General features: G+C 34.6%; 1 protein-coding gene across 50 annotated transcripts in view; it reads left to right on the top strand.

Annotated features, from left to right (window-relative positions):
* The window catches only part of RIMS2 (regulating synaptic membrane exocytosis 2), a 483921-nt gene that overhangs the window by 314992 nt on the left and 146209 nt on the right, over positions 1-22720 (top strand). For 37 of the 50 annotated variants that reach the window (XM_032987992.2, XM_042785725.1, XM_032987994.2 and 34 more), the window contains 4 exons: positions 12886-12951; positions 13543-13650; positions 17277-17342; positions 19760-19822. The exons of 7 other annotated variants lie outside the window; for them this stretch is intronic. In XM_032987992.2, coding sequence (XP_032843883.2) covers positions 12886-12951; positions 13543-13650; positions 17277-17342; positions 19760-19822 — 303 coding nt within the window. The remainder of the gene's footprint in view (positions 1-12885; positions 12952-13542; positions 13651-17276; positions 17343-19759; positions 19823-22720) is intronic. 6 more of the 50 variants (XM_042785735.1, XM_042785727.1, XM_042785730.1 and 3 more) reach the window with 3 other exon arrangements.

Here is a 22720-nt window from a genome sequence, read left to right as displayed (position 1 = left end):
ATAAAAGGTCAACAAAACTATCAAGTTAGAGTATCATTGCCAAGAGGGAGTCTGAAAAATCTATGAGAAATTGTACAATATAAAAGACAAATAGCTTAGCTGTCCTTTTTTATATTATTATTTTTATGTACTATACTGATACATTCTTTAGGTGCCGAATATCTTTTAAAAAATCTAACAGTGTATTCAGTCATTTTTGCTGCTGAGGCACAAAAATGGGTGATTTCAGCTTAGTATTAGCGTAATGCTGCCATCAGATACAGTACAATTCAGAAACATAACAAAAGACTAGCACTTTATTTGTCTATTCTCAATTTCATCAGCCATTTTTGTGAAAAAACAAGCCGACAAATAAACAAACAAACAAAACCCAAACAAAGTTAATGGCAATGTGTGTTAGAATGAAATTGGGATCTCTGTGTTTAAAGGCACATCTTACCATGACTAATGTTTTGCCTAATGGAACTTCCTAAAGAGTGAGCAGAGCTATAGCAGCACCTGTGAATTTTAATGATGTAAAAAAGAATTGCAGGCAATAGTTGGCTCATGTAGTTAATTTTGCTGAATTAATTGTGGTAGTGCGTTTGTGACATTAAAAAAAATATTGATCTTTCCCACCTTATTGTCTTCAGGTTAGAAAATCAAAAGGAAAAGCATGTTTTACCTTTCATTTTGAAAATCTTCCAGCTTCTTACACACAAAGTTGAAAACCTGCACGTTTCATCATCAATTCAAACATCAGAGAGGCATGATTGCTAGGTCCTATTTCATAATTGCCTATAGCAAGGAGTAATACAGATATATTTTGTAATCTTACAGAGTGCTATGTGATTAGTATTTTAAGTTAATACTTTTACAGATGATTATGACAGGTTATTCCTCAAGTGACATGAAAGCACATAATTGGTGCTGCTAACTGTAGTACAAAGACTTTAAGAAGTCACTGGCTTTTTGTTAGTAATATTGAACAGAAAAGGTGAATATGTCATAAAAGAACATTAATGTGATAGTTATTTTAAGGAATATAAGACAAAATTATTCAGAAAAAAAAAATGATAATTAATTGTTCCTAATTAGGTAAATTAGAAAAAAGGGTACCGGAAAAAAAAAAAAAAAAAAGCAGCATATCTATTCAAGTGATTTGTAATTCAATTTGGCCAAAAAAAGTCAAATGGGCAAAAAAATTAGGATACCAAAAAGCAATCAATTATTTATCATCCAGAATGTTAACTGTATTCATTGCAAGCATTGTAGATCATAGGTGAACCTCTTTTTTACATTAAACTATTTAATATTTCTATTTAAGTTATGGAAAAGAATGCTCTTTAGTTGGCTCCTGAGGCTATCTGATTTTCATACAGAAGGCAATAACTTAAGGATTCTGAGCTGTTTCCTTTAAAGAAAAGAACAGAATGCTTTTGGGGTAATATTATGTTGATTTTTAGACCAGTCATCCTTGAAACAGGATCTAAACTTGTCCTAAGGGACTGTATATGACTTATGGAATGCTCCTGGGTTTGTTTACTGTGTGAGTTTGCTTGCTGCCTCCCAGATAAATGCATAGCAGTGAAAGGTGGCTTGAAGAACAGCTTAACAATCTTTCCCCATCACTTCAATCAAATAACCCCCACGGGACTGGCTTGGTTTAGAGAAAGAGAATTTTTTTTTTTAGAATATGTTAGAAAAACAATGTCAGAGAGATGTTGGTGATGAGATTATGGAATTTTCACATGACCATTCTAGCTGAATAGGTATTTGATTGTTAGGGGTGCTCTGGATCTCTGAACACAGGATTATATGTCATCTGTATTTTCCAAAACAGTCACAGAAGTTCTCATGTTAATATATGGTGAGTGGTTGCCTGTGTAATCAGATTGTTAACTGGTTATGCCTGTATTGCAACATACAGTCTCTGAAGCATATTGGTTTTAGGAAACACTCAAGAGAATAGAAAAAGACTATTTCCAAACATCTATCCTGTTTTATATTCATTGTTAATTTGACAGTGGGTTTATGAATGGAAAGATTATTAGACTTCAGATTTTGTTAGTGAATATTTGTGATACTATCTATGTTACATAATGAAAAATGATGGTGTGTACACAAAGTCCTTAAAGTATCTCTTTAATGGTACTGATTCTTAATACTGCTGGAACTGCAGGCAGTTTGGGAAAGTGGAAAAACTGAACCTCTGTATAGGTTTATAATCTCTATTTGTCATCCTTGTTTTGCTCCACACTTACATCTGAAAAAAAAAAAATCACACTTTCCCACAGCTCTGATGGTTTGATGTTTCCATGGTCCATTTATCCCTTGGAGCTGTTTGCAAAAAAGGGACTTTGAAAAAGTACTTTCTTGTAGATGTGCTCAGTTCTTAAGTGAAAATATGACTGAGAATATGAGTAAGAAAATGCTTTCCTTCCTTTTCTAGACAATTCAACATAAAGTTCTTTAAAGTATATGATACTAAGGAGGTAGTTGAAACCACACAGAAAAATGTCTAATGACCTCAAGTCTAATGGCAATGTAAACATTCCTTCAAAACTGAATGTATAGTTAGAAGTGAAAATCAAATTATTTCTAAAAAGCTGAGAGACATCAATTTTTAAATTCAATCTAAATTTCAAACACCAAACCTTCAAATATCTTAAATGTTACTATCAAATCATATACTGATTTTTGTTGGCAAGTTAATGTTACAGTTAAAATTTGTACTAGTAACTCAAAGTATAATGGGAAGAAATATGAATGCTTATGACCTAATACAGCCCCAAGTTTCATTAGATCTTTTATCTGTAGCAGGACATCCTTGTAAACTTCAGTTTGACATGTTTTAATAAACTTTCTAAAGCAGACTTTTACCTCACTTCAGAAACTGAAACTAATCAAACTATGGAGAAAGTGATGGAAACAGCCACATTTGATCTCAGAGATTTATATTTAAGGTATCAATATAATTAGGTGAATAAGAGGAACAATGTGAGAATCTTAGCATAGTTCCAAAATGAAGACATCATCCAAAACTATATCTATGTATTACTTTCTGAAAGATATATCATCAGTTAACAACAAACACTAAAACAGCATAAGGAAATTGTGTGTAGGTTGGTAGGTCTAACCATCTTAGATACTATTTAGCAACGATTAATCTAATTATATTCTTTATCCTAGATGTGTTCTCCCTGAGGCATGAAATTGCTAATGGTGAATTTAGCATTGATATAGTAGGCCAGAGCATAGCTCAAAGAGTCTTGCTGTGGAAAGGTATGAGAAAACTCCTAAAGTATACATGTTTTTCTAGTAGGCACTTAAAAGAAAACGAGAAAAAACAAACTAAATTTTGGGTCCGCTATCCTTTCATCAGGACTATTGCACAGTTTCCATTTTAAAGAACAGAAGTTATTATCTGCTATGTTAAAGTAATGGGGTAGTCATAGCCATGATTATTTAAAGAAATATTCTTTATTATCTATAAATCACTTCAAAGATGATATCTGGATATGCTGGGACTAGCATGACTATCACATCACTGTTACTGAGAGATGATTTCATTAGCACATTTAAATACAGACTTTCTGTTGAACGCTGTATGTTTCATGCTGCTGAAAGGTCTTTTTAAACATGTCTTAAAGTAAATGCCAAAATACATGCCAAAAATTCAGGTTGCTATAATCAAACCAGTGAAGACCAAACTAATTCACTACCAGGAGTCTGCTGCATGTTAGATAAGATGTCATTTAATTAGCTGCCTCTATTATTTAACACAAAATTAAATGTGTCCAAGAGCAATATAAATTCAACATTTCTAAAAGCCATTTTACACTGACAGATGCTTTATCTATAAGTAGCAGGCTTCTAATGCAATGCCGTTAATAGCTAGGTGCCAGACTAGGTCAAAGTAGGAAAACAGTTTTTTGAGACATTGCACCATAGTAAAAACCAGAAAATGTAACATACTTTTTTGCACATTCTTTACTAAATACACAGCTGAATAATAAGTAATTAAGTAGTCAATTATTATTTAGTTAATATTTTACAGTACAATCATTTAAGTGTCTATTTTAAATCCAAAGAGATTGTAGAGTATAAAGTGCACCTGATGCTTTGTGTGGAAATTCTGGGATAATATTTTCAGGTTTTGTTTGTGTACATCATATGGGTGCATACCCATATGTGGGTATTCAATGTCATTGTTTCTTTGCTTCTTCAAATACCTACTAAAGTAAAAGAAATGTGTTGCTGAAAATTTGCTTGTAGCTACATTATAAAATGTATGCATCAATTTAAATATCAATAATTGCAGTATTTTTCAAGTTCTTTTTCTTCTTTCAAAATTGTACCATGTGCATTAATAGTATATTGTACTTCCTAATTATTTTGTGTGTCTACGCCTACAATTGAAAGTAAAAAACATACTGAAGATTGTACTAGTAGGGATTCCTGTAAGTAAGAATGTCCTCCACTTTCCATTAACAGATTCTGTTTTCAGTTACTTATAATGTTGCCAAATACACTTTCCTTTCCCAGGGCTCACTCTCATGAGCCATAATGGTTTTAGCTGCTGAAGGAATTTCAGTCTGAGCACACTGCCATGTTTTAGCCTTGCAGAAAGGAGAGTGTTTTCTCTTTAGCTGCTGTTATTTACAGTGAGCACATTACTTCACAGTGAAATCACTGCTAAATTGCACAATTATCTGCACCACCCACCTGGTGCCTCCATGCGTCCGCTGAAGGATGATAACTTCCAATAGAGGGATGGAGTAGGAAGGTGGTAAGAGAAGTGCAGTCTTGCAAATGTATCTGAATTTGTAAGGCCTCATGATTCAGAATTTTTGAGCTGATATCTATTGGAGGGACAACACAGCAGGGCATAAGCAATCTAGGAGGTTCCTGGAAAGCATTGACGATAACTTCCTTCTCCAAGTGATAGAGGAGCCAACGAGGAGAGATGCTGTGCTGGACCTTGTTCTCACCAACAAGGAGGGATTGATGGCGAGTGAGAAACTCAAGGGCAGCCTTGGCTGCAATGACCATGAAATGGTGGAGTTCAAGATCCTTAGGGCAGCAAGGAGGGTGCACAGCAAGCTCAGTACCCTGGACTTCAGGAGAGTAGACTTTAGTCTCTTCAGGGATCTGCTTGGCAGAGTAACATAGGATAAATCCCTGGAGGGAAGAGGGGGCCAAGAAAGCTGCTTGATATTCAAGAATCATCTTCTCCACATTCAGGATCAATGCATCCCGACAAAGAGGAAGTAAGGCAAAAACACCAGGAAGCCTGCATGGATGCACAAGAAGTTCCTGGACAAGCTCAAGAATAAAAAGGAAGGTTACAGAGGGTGAAAGCAAGGACAGATAGGCTGTGAGGGATACAGAGAAATTGTCCAAACATCCAGGGGTCAGGTTAGGAAGACCAAAGACCTGATAGAATTAAATCTAGCCAGGGACATCAAGGGCAACAAGAAAAGCTTCTATAGGTACACTGTTGATAAAAGGAAAGCTAGGGAAAATGTGGGCCCTCTCTGGAAGGAAACAAGAGACCTGGTTACCTAAGATCTGGAGAAGGCTGAGGTATTCAACAACTTTTTTGCCTCAGTCTTCACCTGCAAGTGATTCAGCCACACTGCCCAAGTCACAGAAGACAAAGGCAGGGACTGGAAGAATGAAGACCTGTGCACTGTAGGAGATCAGGTTTGAGACCATCTAAGGAACCTGAAGGTGCACAAGTCCATGCGATCTGATGAGATGCATCCACGAGTCCTGAGGAAACTGGCAGATGAAATGACTAAGCCAGTATCTATCATATTTGGGAAGCTGTAACAGTCTGATGAAGTTCCCGCTGACTGGAAAAGGGGAAACAACTCCCATTTTTTAAAAGGAAAAAAAAGACTCAGGGAGCTACAGGCCAGTCAGTCTCACCTCTGTGCTGGGCAGGATCATGGAGCATATCCTATTGGGAACTATGCTAGGGAACATGGCAAATAAGGAGGTGATTGGTGACAGCCAACATGGCTTCACTAAGGGAAAATCGTGCCTGATGGATTTGGTGGCCTTTTACAACAGGATTACAGTGTTGGTGGAGTGACTGACATCATCTACCTGGATTTGTGCAAAGGATTTGACACTGTCTGACACAACGTCCTTGTCTCTGAATTGGAGAGACATGAATTTGATGGATGAACCACTTGGTGGATAAAAAAACTGGCTGGATGATCACAGTCAAAGATTTACTGTCAACGGCTCAATGTCCAAGTGGATACCAGTGATGAGTGGTGTTCCTCAGGGGTCAGTGTTGGGACTGGCTCTGTTTAACATAATTGTTGGTGACGTGGACAGTGTGATTGAGTGAACCCTCAGCAAGTTTGCTGATGACACCAAGCTGTGTGGCACAGTTGACACACTGGAGGGAAGGGATGCCATCCAGAGGGACCCTGACAGACTTGAGAGGTGGGCCCGTGCAAAACTTATGAAGTTCAACAAGGCCAAGTGCAAGGTCCTGCATATGGGTCAAGGCAATCCCAAGCACAAATACAGGCTGGGTGAAGAGTGGATTGAGAGCAGCCCTGTGGGGAAGAACTTGGGGGTATTAGTAGGTGGAAAAATGAATATGAGCCAGCAATGTGCTCTTTCAGCCCAGAAAGCCAACCATATCCTGGGCTGCATCAAGAGCAGTGTGGCCAGCAGGTCGAGGGAGGGGACTCTCCCCCTCTACTCCGCTCTTGTGAGACCCCACCAGGAGTACCATGTTCAGCTCTGGGGCCCCCGGCATAAGAAAGACATGGACTTGTTGGAACGAGTCCAGAGGAGGCCGTGAAGATGATCAGGGAGCTGGAGCACCTCACCTATGAAGACAAGCTGAGAGAGTTGGGGTTGTTCAGCCTGGAGAAGAGAAGGTTCCAGGGAGACCTTATAGCGGCCTTGCAGTACTTGAAGGAGCCTACAGGAAAGCTAGAGAGGGACTCTTTATCAGGGAGTGTAGTGACAGGACAAGGGGTAACAGTTTTAAACTGAAAGAGGGTAGATTTAGATTAGATATAAGGAAGAAATTCTTTCCTGTGAGGGTGGTGAGGCACTGAACAGGTTGCTCAGAGAAGTTGTGGTTGTCCCCTCCCTGGAAGGGTTCAAGGCCAGGCTGGACGGGGCTTTGAGCAACCTGGTCTAGTGGAAGGCAGGGGGGTTGGAAACTAGATGATCCTTAAGGTCCTTTCCAACCCAAAGCATTCTATGATTCTATAAAGTATAAAACAAACAACAAGAAATAGTCATATATATATTCCTCAGAATAAAATGCACATACAAAATGCACATGTTAAATATAATGCAGTTCTGATAAAAGACTTCAATGTTATGCCCTTTGGAGCAAGAACTTAAAATACATTATGGGGAGCACTGTGATAATGTGATACTGATTTTTTTGTTGGAAGTCATCTTGATAGAATATGTGTCAATTCACAAATTCTCTGCTGATAATTGCTATTGTTTCACAGCTTAAGTCTTCAAACTGTCAATTGCAGTCAGCTGGAATATTTATAGGGTTTCATCTATCCCAAGAGATAAGCAGGAATTTCTATACAATTTTTATAAAATTGGTGTGACAAAAAGCATCCATAGTATTATTGGAAAAACTGTTAAAGTTTATATGTAAAGAGGATTAATTCTCTTCTTTAAGAACTCCTAAACTATTAAATAAAACTATTCTGTTAATCTTTTCTATGAAATGTAACAGTGGAAATTACATAACCAGTGTTTTATTCTTGAGTGACATTTGCCATTTTCTCAATGTTGAGAGCTTGACTTCACATTTTATTTATGTAGTTCTTATGTGTGATTTCCCAGGTGTCTACGAAAACATTCTACCACAGAGCACATTTATGTCCTGCTTTGTTCCGATGAGAATCTAAACTTTTAGAACCATATCACTGGCCTCACTTGTTTGGAAAAAGTAACTAGTTGTAGTAGTGGTAGTCATTGCTGGAATGAGTAAGCTGCTAATAGGAAGTATAGCACACCTTTTCCCTGAAGTCACATAATTTTATTAGTTCCAGCCTCCTCTTCCCTTGAGCAATTTTGCCCTCAATCTTGCAGTCCTAAATTGATCCCACTTCATTCCTTCCCACAGTACTTACCCTAAGTTTCATATGCCAGCCCTCTCTCTTCCCTTCTGCTAATTGGAATGGCTCTTTTTCCCCTAAATGTCTGAATAATCGACCCAAAGAACCACCTGTTTCTTACTCTGCAGTCTGATTAAGCTAATTCCCTTTTATTGACATCACTACATTTTCAGAAAATTGTAACTTAAAAAGTTTGGGAGTATTTGGTTAAAGGCAAATTCATACCAGTAAAAAAATATATTTATTTTTTAGCAATCTTAATAATTTCTTACTTATCATACATCTAATTTGTTATTTCTATTGAAAAAGTCTAAAAGAGTGTTAATAAAATGGAGGATAGTAGTGTTGCAAATGATACAATGTATTACTTAAATTACAATCAGATAATACACTGGAAAATGCTGACTATCAGAATAGATAAACAGAATTAGGGTGATAGAAGTTTCCTGTGTCAACTGAGTTTGATTCATGCAGGTTCTAACAGTGGAACAGAAAGTCTTGTTTTGCATTCAGAATTATTTATGGATATTCCAATAAGCACAAGATTGTCAGGATGTAATAGTACTCCAGTACTTCATCCTTTCCACAGAAATACTCAGGAGTCAACTTCCCAATCTAACAGGAAAGCTGGGATGTTAATCACGTTGTGAGAACTGATCACAGAGAATGAAAATTGAAAAGAAAATATTATCTTCTAGTGCCTCATCTTTACTATTGAATAAAATATACCAAGCAGTAAAGACAAAGTTAAACCCCCCTTGCACAGTGAGAAGAACAGAAAAGTATGGCATGGGCAGTTCACGTGAGGCACTCTGTATGTGTGTGTGCTTTCAAGTGTGCTTCTGAGACTGTTCTGGTATGTCAAGTCTGATCCTGGATACTAAGTACTTCCAATTGGGCAATCTAATCGGTCACTGTATCACTGATCTCTGTTTTGTTACCCTTATGGTTCACTGAGTTTTCATGAAGGTGTAAGAAAATGGGCAAATAGACGAGTGATATCAGAAAATTCTAAGTCATCATTTTCTGTTCACTTTAAAAAAGGAAATTTACCATGTTTGCCTATATGTCTGAAATCTTCCTATCAGAATAGTGGAAATCGGTTTTCACTGGATACAGAGGTGTCTGTAGGATGTGTGTGCGTGTGTGTGTACATAAATGATCATATTGCAAAACCTATAGTGCTGCTTTATCAGACTTGCTTCATTATTTTAATGTAGGTGAAATGAGTTACTGCTGAAAATTTTCTGTCAATACTATCTGTAACAAAATATGTAATGTTTCAGAAATCTGTGAGGATGCAGACTAATATTTTCATTTTGCCATCCCATCATTTGATATACTTCTGTCATCGACTACTACAATGTAGCAAGTAAGGAATGTGTGGTAAAAGGCTAGAAGTCTAATTTAAGGTTGCCAAAAAAAAAAAAAAAAAAAAAAAAAAAGGCATCTTGGGATTCTTTTGTCTTTTTAAAAATCTGCTATATCTAAACTTTGTCCGTGTCTCCATGGTCTTCCGAGCATTCCCATCTACATGTGCATATGAGATCATGATTTTCATAAACAGCTCAAAAGACAAGTTTATTTTAGATACTGATCTGGAATATTTCTGGAGTTCTTTTGCACTTAGGCAATACAGAGCTTAAAGATTTTACTACATTATGATTTATTTACAGTATGATTTTAAGTGTTTTAGACTGGCTATTAGCCAAATGATAGTTGCATATGTTTCACTTTTGGACAGTGAGAATTAGATATGTTTTAGGCATTTTTGGTGTTACATTGTTAACATATTTATTAAAACCAAATAAGTGATTTTAAGCTAAATACATAAAGAATTAATAATAAAGAAACAAATAGTGGAGCATTGACTGGATGCTCAGAAGATAGCATCTAAGCCTTTTACTTTGCATGTTGAAATACATAAAGCACAGAAAAATGTGCTGCCTCCTAATGTGCGTACTATCATATTTTGGCCTATGTGATGTCAATCATTCTCCCTTCCATACTGATATGGCATGCACCTTTCTTTTCTTTTTTACTATTTGTACATATTTTATGGAAAATACTACTGTACTTCAACAGAAACCAATATTACATGAATAACACCAATATTATTTATGTAACATGCTTACATGAATAATACCTTTATAATTAGTATTGTTGTATGGTTAGAGATACTATTAAAATGCAGAAACATTGTTAGGTTATATGTTCTTGATTTATGATGAATGCCTTGTACTCTAGTAAGTTACTGCATTGATTCATGTATAGAACTGATTTTTCTTCTTAATGAATTCAGATGTAATCTTCTCATTTTTTATTGTGAGCTTGTAAGAACATTTTATAGTGAGTTATTATTTATTATGAGTTAGATAGCATGGATAATACGGGCTCTAAAGAATAGGGAGAAGTGTGAATAGCCAGTAATGCCAGAGGGTCAGGTCAAGTATAAGCTAAAGCTTACCTCACTTGTCTGTATAGACAAGCAGGGTTCTAGGTGATGAGGAAGCATATTTCAAACTTGTTAAAAGTTATTACATATCAAACTGTATAAGTGATTGTATCTAAATGACAGTTTACTCTGATTCTGAATTCCTGAATTAAAAAAAAAAAAAAAGAAAACAAGCCCACAAACAAGTTTGAACTGCCTGACATACATTCGCAAGCAAAAGTCTCAGAACTTGGTAAGAATATTAGAGCTCTGACTTTCTAGAAGTATTAGACAAAACTTGATACCAGATGTTGGGCACTTAGAATAGTTTAGTGGGGATTTGAAAATGGTTAGGACTCATATCCTAAGCAGAACATTAACTGATGGTGTTTCATTCACATACAAGTAAGTGAAGGGATCAGTCTGGGGTGCTCCTTCTTACAAACAGTAAGTTAAGCTGCTTGCAAATAGTAATAGCATTCCCATGAAATTCATGTTCTGCAGCACATGTTCTGCTTGAAGTCTTAATTTTGTTTAAAGCTTTGCTCTTTAAAAACGGATTGAATATATTATATTTATTGATGTCTTATATTTTTGAAAGACTATCAAGAAAACTTGTCAACAATTCACTGGAGAGGTAAAAGGGGAAGTGAAAGTGAATCGTTAACATTAAAATGTCATCTACCAGCTGGAAACACTTAATTGCTTATTAATACTAATGTAATACTTGCAAGACTTTTGTGGTGTTAATTCCAGGGTTGCATCTAAATCATTTAAGGGCATATTCATGTGGATATAGCCTGGGAATGTCACCACATAGAGGTGAGAATAAGCTGGTTTGCAGTTTTTTGCCATCATCACATGTATCATGGCTGCTGTGGGGTAGACTCCTACATTTTTGTTTGTTCTTCCTGTGGATGTGCATATATTCTGTTACGGGCAGACTGCTTTTGGTGCTGAGGTCTGTGCATTTTTCAAGAACTCTAATCCTTTTTGCAGCCTGCAGTGTAGCTCTATGATTATTTTCTTAATTGTTAGTCCTGCTTAGGATCTCATCAAATTTTCAGCATACTGTGTCAAATCGGGTCCTGCTGAATTGTGTACAGCTCCTCATTCTTATAACAAACTGCAGAGTTTAAATTGCATAATTAAATTGCATTAATTAAGTTAGAAACTTTTTATAGTGACAACTATACTTTTGCATTTATTTGACAAGAAGTGAACACAAAGTTCTCTTGTACTACATATAATTAACCTAATATGATTATAAGGAGTATTTACATGTGGCTGATGATACCTTCTATCCACATGCAAAAGAGGTAAATATAGTAAGCGTAGGTGATATAGCTACCTGTAACAATGTGTTTGATTACTAGAAAATCATTAATTATAAGCAAATTAAGATACGAGAAATAGAAGTGGAGGATAAACATGAAGTTTTCCATGTTTCTTGTGAAATCAGTTTACACTTCCAATGTGGACTTCCGTGATTAGACATTCCTTTAAAATACCTCAACTTCATAGGAGCTGTAGACCAGGAACTCCTTCAGATTCTAATAATTCCTTGTAAATCACAAGAAAAAAACTATTTTTGAAACCATTTTTCCTGTAATGCATGCATAAAAAGAGAAATAACATTCTTCTGTTTTTGATAATTCGAAAATATCTAGCACTGTAACAAATACAACTATATTTTGAATATATGAATTGTGACATTTTCAAATTACAAAGAAAATATAAATGTCATTATTATTTTGAAATGCATGCATTTTTTGGCATATTCTTTTACAGATGTTATATTGCTTCATTAATCATTTCAGTAATAACAAGGCTTTCATCTAAATTAATCTTTTATCACAATAGGATAAATATTAGGAAAACCTACACTCAGAAATGGGAAAGCTCTGGAGCTATCTATGTGGGGACAGATTTCTGAATAGTGGTAGCCTTTTAGACAGACTAGGTAAACCTCTGCCAAAGGTATTTTTCATAATCGAGTTATCATTGCCTTCAAGCCAGGGAACAGTCAGTCTGACTTCTTGAGATTGCTTTTAGGCAGAGATTTATACATTTTTTCCTCCTAATGGAAATAATGTAGAAAATCCCAAATTTTAGCTATCCGCTTGATCCATAGTCTCCCACTGGCTTCTCAGAATAAATGTGTGAATCATTTAGATAATTTTACCGTTAGAACTGTGTATCAGACTTTTAATTTTGTTAATAATTTCAGTGCTTTTGTAGCTCCTGTATTCTCAGATTTTTATCTTTTGTTGTGTGATGTGTATGGTTCCTTTTCCATTTTATTGTCTTACATTTATATTTTTCTTTCTGCCATCTACTCAGTCATTATGTTACTTTACCTCGTTCCCGATACACTCAGTCCACAGATCACCATTACAGAGATGCCAGGTATATGTTTTACTCTGTGTGACTTTGTGTGGATACTGCATGTACTTCTATGTATCTACATGTCCACTTCTGGTTTTATTAGTCTGTGTATAGTTGTAGAAAACTTAGTAGTGTTGACTTAATATCAGCGTTAGCTTTCTTAATAGAGTGTGTAGACAAACACAGTAATTCTTCATATGTTTCACTTTTAAACACTTTTTCACTGTCAAAAGTCTATAATTGGTGCTCCATGATAATAATGCTATATTTACATCATTCTAATGTCTTTTTAAAATTCAGTAAAGAAAATTATTTAAATCAACAAATACAAATACCTGCTAATACTGTGATTTTCATATGCAGAATGTCATACATATGTGGCTATGTTAAAGTTTACAATAGATGAAACTGTAGTGTGAGACCTTCTCGTAGTCTCAGTTGCAGGCCAACGTACCTGAATTTTTAAAAGTAGTTTTGCAAAACGCACCAAAGTTCCAGCTGAGTTTTGTTCCAGTAATTTATTCTGTTGCTGACTTTGCTTGCTTTTCATGTTTTGTCCTCATTTCATCTTTGTGTTGCTTTTCATTGTGTTCACCCCTTATGTTTTGGCAGCCAGGATCACACAATATATCCTCTATTTTGTGAAGATGCAATCAGATTACTTCGCTCCCGTAAGATGTGCCGTACCTATTCTGAGGGTGCTTACTATGATCTTGAGAGGTATAATTGATGCGGAGCATATCCTTAGCTCTCCTACTAATACTTTGACAGTTTTGTGTTTGGTTTCCAAATTGAGAATGTGATCTATGTTTTAATTGATGAACACATACAGTGAAGATGTTTTATAATACTCTGTGAGTATGTATGCATCTAAAACTAACTACTCAGGCCTATGGGTGAATTCCAAGAGAAGCTGAATGGCTTTATAGAAGTCAGTTTCATAAATTAGGTTATATGGATATTATATGTAAATGTCTTTGTATAACGCTTAATTTTGCTGGAATTTTCCAAAGTGCTTGTAGTATTTATTCTCTTTGATAAGATGAGGAAAAGCCTATCTACTTCAAAGTACACAGAAACAGAGTCTTTCTGAAATCTCATACTTTGCTTAACTGAAAAATAGAGTGAAAAGTATAAGCTTATGTTGTAGATATTTGTATAGTATTTATTCTGTAATTTATAGGTACTTGTATACATTCACAATACTTGTATGTGATTACAGAACATCAGAGTTCCTGTTTATATGTGAAATATGAGGCAGAGAGAAGTTGATCCCATAATGATTTTTAATAAATAATTATACTTGAAATATAGTGGCTTTATATAGTGGTATATGAAATATAGTGGTAGTACTATGTTGTGATATTTTCAGAAATATTGCAAAACAAGAAACATAGTTGTGTGCAAATAGAAACAACGATATTAATCTGATAAACAATGAGCCAATAAAAAGGAGGTGGTTGCTTCATATCTCAGATAGCAGGTATAGTGGTTGATGTGTCTATCTCTTTATAAGGGGGGCCATGTAAAAGTTTCCATAGCAAGAACTAAAGAATTCTTGATATATTAAATTCATGGCTGTCCTCCAGATATGAGTTCCTCTGAGGAGTTTATTAAGGTTTGCTCTGGATTCAGATCATATATAACCATATTTTTAGTAAGTGTAAAACTACTTTTGTGTGCAGAAACAAAATAGAATCTGAAACTTTTATAGTATTGTAAAAGTGTTCCTTCCAAAGAAATAATGCTTTTTAAAAATTCTCCAAAGCTATAATATGATAGACATTATAAGCTTTATAACTCAGTTAAACATTTCTTTTGAAATTATGCTGTTTTACATGAAACCTAATATAAAGAAAGTGTGTAAGTAGTTCAGTCCACATGTAGAAACTTTAATAAGGAGAGGGATTTTTGGTTTGTTTTCTGAAAATATATAATGAAATGTGCCCATATATATTCTATTTCAATAGTTAATTTTTATATACTGTTTTTTGCCTTAGTTATATAATCACATTTGCATTAGTTTATTTGAACCAGTTCCAGATTGTCAGTCGTATCTGTGACTGTCCAGACATTGCTGAAAGTTGGAGCTATTATCAAATTGTCTTAGCTTGATGATCTTGACTTGCATATCTTAATCATTCTTTCTACAGAAATTAATTTCTCAAAAATAAAGTAAAATCAATGAAAATAAATGACAAAAGTGACAGTACTGCATAGAGATCAAAAAGCTGGGATTTCACCAGTGAGATGGAGTACATCTTTTCCAGGGATTTATTGAGGAGAAGGCTATTAAAGTTAATTCCTCCTGGGGACAGAAAGGAAATTCCAATATGAAGTGGAATATCTGTAGCTCACTGTTAAAACAGTATTTTAAGATTCCTTGGGCCTAGGAACCGATCCTGGATTCTCTGGTCCTCTTGAATCCAGTCTACCTGCGGGTAACCTTAGTGTTCAAGTTACTTGAGCCATCTTACCAGATATGAACTACTCTGAGTACCTCATAGCCAATATAATTGTTCCTAGTTTTTCATCCTTTTTATCTGTCTATATTCTGACAGCAGTTATCTAGGTATTTAAGAACCATTTAAAGCATAATCTTTATCTACTTTCTCCTTATCCATTGAAAAACACTAATCAATTTCTTCTATTTTATTTGAAAAAATATAGGAAAAATTACTTTTTAGACAAAACTTCCTCATTTACCTTTAAAACTTTTTCCATTTAATGCTTACTTTAAATTACATTATTTTTGTAGATCAAGGTGTTGCTCCTGCCATCTTAGTTCTATCTGCTTAATCAATGTCATGTTGATATCAAACAACCACCTCTTTTCCTGTCATTTACTTTCACTTTATTAAGCATGTGAGATAACTTTCCAGTTTCTGCTATTCATCAAAACAGCATTCAGGGAAGAGTCTCTAATTTGGGACAGAGTCTTATATTTTATGTCACTGTGAATCCACCAGTGTCGGCAGGCAAATATGTCAAACAGATATATCAGTCAAAATTACTTACATTCTTTGTTATTCATGGCTCCTTTCCTTTCCTATCTGGTAGTTACTCACAGCCAGCCCATTAACTCTTGTGGTCTCTTCTAGCAGTTTTTTCCTTTCTTCCCCCACAGAGTGACTACTTGGTTCTCTGCTGACATTTGTTTCGATTACTGTTGATCAGATTTGATAGTCTTTAGCTCATTAGTTCTAGCATACATTTACTTTATCAAAATTCTTAATGTCTGAGTTCATTCTTAGGCTATAGCACTCTCCATTTTGTCTTCATGATAGTTCCTCCCTTTTTGAAGTTCAACTCTTTCCCTCCCAGAAGAAATGGAGGCGGCATTGACAACGTACTTGCTCCAGCATACGCATAAGGAGACAATAGGCACATGCGCAGCTTCAGTGACTTCACTGTCCTTTGGACCCAAGGCTTTCTCAGGAGCACCCTGCTGCTGAGCACCCCACTCCAGTTTTCACTGACTCTTTAATGTGGTAGTCAGTATGGTAGTACTAGCTGGTATCAGTTCATACTGCTGCAGCTAATCCAATTGAACGTATATATAAGACATTATGGCTGGACATGTAGAGCTTTACTTATATCCCCCAATTCACAGTCCTACAGAGTTATTCAGGTTAGTTCATAATTTGACAGTCACCCATTTTAAATTGTCTGACATACACATGATCTCAATGACAGAGTAATGTTCTCAAGATTTTTATCCCAATTGTTTTTAAAATTAAAATATTAGTAGTTCCTCCCAAATAAAAATCTTTTGAAAACCTCACTGTATGAAATTCTTTCTTAACTAACCCATCTCAGAGCTCAGCTTAGTCACTGAGAACACCACATTTTTTTTCACTTAGTATTTGAGGTTAGTGTTTGGAAGTCAATAAAAGCTGGTTTGTGCACATTTTGTGCAGGATGCGAGATTTATTTCAGGCAGAATTTTAGTTGCTTCACCTAAGGAAACAAAATTTTGTTTCCATTTTGTTTGCTGACTTTTGTTTTGCTAGTCAGAAATTTTCTAACATCCATATCTTATTTTTGGTGAAATTTCTCAGTTGCTCAAATACTGTTTTCCTATTAATGTCACTTTTCACTCCTATGAAATATGTGTGCATTGATCAAGTGTTCTTAATATGTTGCTAATTATTTCTGAATATAATTTGAAAATAGAAGTTTAAAATTACATATATGTGAAAATATATGTTCAGAATATACTGCAGAACTGTAAATAAATGTGGTCTATGTTCATCACTATCTTAATAACATACTGAGGGAAAACATCATGAATGAAGCACCCTTTAAAATGTCTGAAATATCTGTGCTGTTTATTCCATATTCAGGAGGACTAGGCAGGAGAGAAGAGTGCCTAATTCATATTATGACGACACAGCCTATACTCCTGAAAGGTATTTTAATTTATATAGTAAAAATAGATAAAGTTGAGTAATAGTTTTTTTCTGAAGCATAGTCTAAAATTTTTAATTGGTCTAGGCTAATGATATTTAAATTTATAGTGCGCTTTATGCAGTATTTCTCTAAATACAATAATTTTCTTTTAGCCCTCATTTAACTTGACTTTGGATTTTTTTTTACGTATAATTCTTAACTTGAAAAATTTTTTATTCATTAGATGTGGGAGGAAAACTGAATAGTACAGATGAGTTAGGTACAAATGAAGTTTTTTCTCCACTTAGTGGCAGCATATTTCTAATGGCTAAACTTCTGAGTCACTAGGAATGATTATAGGACAATTTAGAATACTCAATTTCATTCTTTTAATAACCTAAGTTACTTAAGAAGGTCCTCAGCTTCTGACATGTTACTGTCCATATTGACTTAAAAGTGGCTAACTGAATGCCTTCAAATTGATTTTGAGTGCTTGCTGTCCTAGGACTGAAAGTACTATTGCTCTTAAGTTTGGATATGTATATAGTGTATCACAGTGAACATAATATAACTAAAATCTGACATGTAATCTAAAAACTTTTGGAGTGTCTCTGGAAATAGTTATTTGATAACAGCATTTCATGTTTAAAGAGCTAGGCAAAGTCCAAAAAGCAGGAAATCTGAAGGAAGAAGCAAGCTGATGTTCCTATCCCTTGTACAATTCAATCTTTTATATTTTGCCATCCATTTTTAAATCAGTGTCTGATTTTTGTCTATAGTATGGTAGCAGGCAAAACAGGGATTATTTTCTAATAGCAAGGAATTTTTTTTTATTTGACTGCTGTGAATAAATACAGTCATATTTAACAAGAAATAGAGTGCACTGCAATTTTAAAACCATGCATATGTATTTAGGATGTCTATAATAAAATACTTTTACAGAAGAATCTTACTTAAAATACTGGCTAACTGGAGGGACTGGCTTTGGTTTTAAGGATACAGGTGATCAGGGAGAGTGTAAAGATATACCTGTCATTCTCCAGCTGTATTCTAATTTAGATTGAACTAAATCTAAAACCAAATTAGATTAAACTAAAGTAACTTTAATCCTGACATTGTTCTGGCTACAAACCATGCAAAAAAAAAAAGCCATTCCCCATACCATTCAATTCGATATCAAAGAAACAAGAGCAGCTGAGTGACATACGTGTATGCTGTACTCCATACTGTCTTCCCTCAACAAAATAATTAGGAAGTGTGGGGTTATTTAGTTTGTAAACATATTGAAAAACCTGATTCTGAAATTTGAGAAGTTTGGAAAAAAATGGAGTAATGCAAAAAATACTGCTGAGATTGCCAGGAACAGATTAATGAAAACCCTTGCATAAGTGTATCTGAGCCATTAAAAAAGTTCATCCTGCAGGCTTTGGTTAGGGTTTTCAGTACAAACAAAGGAGGATTTATATTCAGGTTGATAATATGGTGGTCCCTCACTCTTTTCCTAAAATCCCTGCCTTGCTTCTCACTCACTGTCATGTGGAAATCATCGAATAGTGGGACTATTGCAGTTCCAAGGCTTTACCTGAGCAAGATCCTGAAAATATGGAGCTCAGAGATCCTGCTGAAACTCCTTAACCAAATGTTGAATGATTTGTGTGTATTTTTAATATGCTGGAGTAATGGCACATAAAAGGTTTATCTCCTGCTTTCTGAAATAAAACTAGCTTTTTTGTCACATTATTTATTTTCTCAGTGGTTCTATTTAAGTATAAATATTTCTATATGCATTTTATGTTGTCTTCAACTGATTTGCTGAAATGATGCTGCAAATGTTTAAGTAGCCCATGTTTAGTGCCTGGAAGAATAATAGATATATAAAATTTCATTAGTTTTTCATTGTTTGATCTGAGTAAAGTGAGTTTTCTTCTGCTTCTGTAAGTAACTGTAAAAACCAACCTCCCTATCAAATAAAAAACCAAAAAATTTAGAAGATAGATATTTGAAGTTTAAATCAGTATTTTATACTATTGCTACATGGAATATTATTTTTGTTAATGTGATGTCCTCCCAATTATTTTTTAATTATTCCACAAACTCAGTAGCCATTGAAAACATGAAGACTTTTGTGTGAGAAAAGACAAGGGATCAGTTAGTCTTTTTGGAACTGAAATTCATAGCTAAACTGCTGAATAGAATAAAGGCGGAATATGTTATGAATTATATCAGGAAAAATTAAACATGATTTGCTTGGGGTTTAATTTAAAAGCATATGGTTTTATTCATACCTGAGAGAAAATAGGAAATGTGCAAAATTATTTAGAAACATTTGGAAAGCTTCCAATTTTATTGAGAAGTGGTCATGTCATATGAATTAGAGTGTTATTATTAATACATATGTTTCTTTATAACATTTCTTTATTTTAACTGCATTGTAAAGGTGGTACAATGGTGCAAGTTCATGGGCAGATCATGTAGTCAATGGTTCAGCTGAAAATTATGGGTAAGTAAAGAGTGTAGTGTTACAGCTATAGCTAAAATGTGTTTCTAATCTTTATAATAAGAGTTCAGTTATAATTGAACTAAAGTTATTCCTAATAAGTATATTTTTCTTGATGTCTTTCTTTCTTGACTCAGTACTAAGGCACACTTATGTGCTAGTCTTTCTTCCAAGATAAGCTGTTTTACTGAGTTACAAATAGAAAAAGAACATTAATTATGTTTGAACTATTTTTAAAACATGTTCTCAATGTTCAGGGCTGCTTTAATGAAAAAAGGCGCTTTGACTGATAATACCTGCCTACATTCACGGTGTTGGGGAATGTGTCTTTGAGACCTAATACTTTTTACTTTTGGAAATAATCCCAGTTCTAAATGTCCAACCTGTCTTGCTGTGAGATTGATCCATAACCCATGCAGACTGCTGTGTACTTTATAATCTTCAGCCCTTCCCAGCTGCAACTGGCTCCTGATCAAGGGAGTGCACTGATTTTCCTTGCTATTTGTTCTTTGACTTCACTGCTCTCCCTCATTTTCCTCTTGCTCTTGCAAAATTTTTCTTCTTTATTTTTACTTACTTCCTTTGTGAATGTGCACAGAGCTCTCTTCTTTCTGCCCTTTTGTATCTTCTAAATAGAGGCTGGACTATGCCGGTGGCATATTTTGGCTGACTAAAACAAACAAACATATGGTGTGAGTTCAAAATGCTGGTAAATCCTGAAGTTCTTAAGTGAAACTCCTGCAGAGTTACCAGGAACTTTTCCTTGATGAAGACTAGAAGTTGCTAAAAACTAAAAGTTACAAAAATGTATCTCAAAAATATTTGTTGCTAAATTACATAAAATAATGCTATACATTGGTGTCTCAAATTCTATAATTTTGTGCATATGAATACTTAATAACATGTAAATTGTGCATGGATATTGAATTAATTACTTATTAGCAAATTAATTACGGCCAATACTTTGAATGTTGTGTTTCTATTTATTCTTTTGTGGTCATACAAGTCAATATCTCTGCCTGGAGAATTAGTTATGTACCTAAAACAGATCACTGGAAGCCTATTAGACTGTTCTTAGTTGAATATAACAAACCATATAAAATGATACTATATATCGACAACAGAAGATATATATTTATAAAAAGGATTAGTCACAGTTCACCTGCAGTCCTAAGGCTATTTAAATAAAATTGTGATTTATATTTATCCTGTATATATTGATTAAAACAGGAATTCCTGCTTAAGGAATTCAGAGACTGAAAAAGAACATAAGTGATTTTGTCAAGTTGAAACTAAAAAAATCTGATAAATCCCAGAATTAATCCTTTAATATTTTAATGCAAGGTTCTCTCTTCTCTAGAGAGGAGAAGTTTGTAAGGTTCTTTTGGCTCAGCATTAGTGCAGCCATGGAGACTTGCTTGAAACTATATTTCTTCCTTAACTTTTTGAACCAGAGTGCCACTGTTTGCTCTCTCTTCAATTTCAAGTGTTTGAAGTATACACTTAATTTGTGCTTACCGGCAAGGGCCATGTTTATTACTTCTTCCTGGGAAAGAGCACAAGCATACTGACAATGGACAGCATTTGAAGAAGGCTGAAAAGTGCTTAGTGTAAACAAAGCTTTTGTATTTGCTTTTGATTGTCACATTAAATAGTTCTGGTTTACTTGTGTTAAATTTAGCACTGTATAGATGTTAACATAGGTAAATATCAGGGGGAAAAACAGATTTGTAACTTGAAGAAGAAACTTATTTTTTAGTACTCTCTGTCCCTATTTAAATTTAGCTCCAAAAAGATGTGGAAACAGAAATAAAAGAGAAGAACATTTGTTCTGAACCAATATGACTTTTAGATAGACCATAAGTCATAGAACATATTTGACAGAATGAAGACCACAAAATGGATCATATTATGTTGAGGTGAATGGATTTACAGAATGCCTTTAACAGAAACAGCATACTATTTTGTTGATTCGTAATTTAAGAGCTTAAAAGATAATAAAGTCTTACATAACTGCTTATCTTGGAATGATCTGATTGAAATCCCAGCCTCATCAAGTAACAGAACTCTTGACTTCAGTGAGGTCAGAATTACCAGTCTGTTGCCAAAAGCTAAGACAGATAAGCACGTATTTACAGTATTAACCGCTGTTTGTGATAATATACTCATTAAATGTCTGCCCTATTATTGATCTTTAAAATGTTACTGGAAATAAAGAGGCCAGCTAAATACAGTGTGCCATGTATATATAAAGTTATATTTAAGATCTGTAGGAAAAAATCTCACAAAACTCACCAAGAACCAAGTACTTTTCAAATTTTGCATTTAGTACTGCACAAAGGCTTATTTATGTACATGCTTAGTTTTAAGCCTACAACTAATTCATTTGATTAGTCTATACTCTTAAGTGCTCTGCTGAACTACATGTGATCATTCAGGCCCTACTAGGAAATACTTCTCTCATTGCTTCTCTCTCAAGCTTCTCTGTGCATTGTCTTATATACCACTTGCTCTTCAGACATGAAATACTTGTTCATTAAAACCCTTGAATGTTCCTGTCATTGCTCATACATTATGATAAAATATTCAAGTTGAGTGAGTGAAATATTGTGTTCTGAAATGGGAAAAAATGTTTAATAAAATTATAATATAAAGCTGAAACACTTATACTTTGGAATATTTCTAATATTTTAATTAAAATTTAGATTATTGAAGAGAATTGCACCAGTATATTCAGTTAGAAAATTGAGTGGGGTGGGGACAGAGAGGGGAAAGGATTTCAGCTCTCTTCTTTGAGAATTTTGAGTTCCCAGCTTTTGAATGCTAATCAGTTTTATCATGATCTTCAGTGAGTCATCTCATCAAGACAGAGATATGTGCTCCTGCAGTGTGATTCTTTAA

This window comes from Tyto alba, unplaced genomic scaffold, assembly GCF_018691265.1.
Source record: "Tyto alba isolate M040663 unplaced genomic scaffold, T.alba_DEE_v4.0 Super-Scaffold_9, whole genome shotgun sequence".
Lineage (NCBI taxonomy): Eukaryota > Metazoa > Chordata > Aves > Strigiformes > Tytonidae > Tyto > Tyto alba.
The sequence above is the reverse complement of the archived record's forward strand: the minus strand, read 5'-3'. Positions and strand labels throughout refer to the sequence as shown.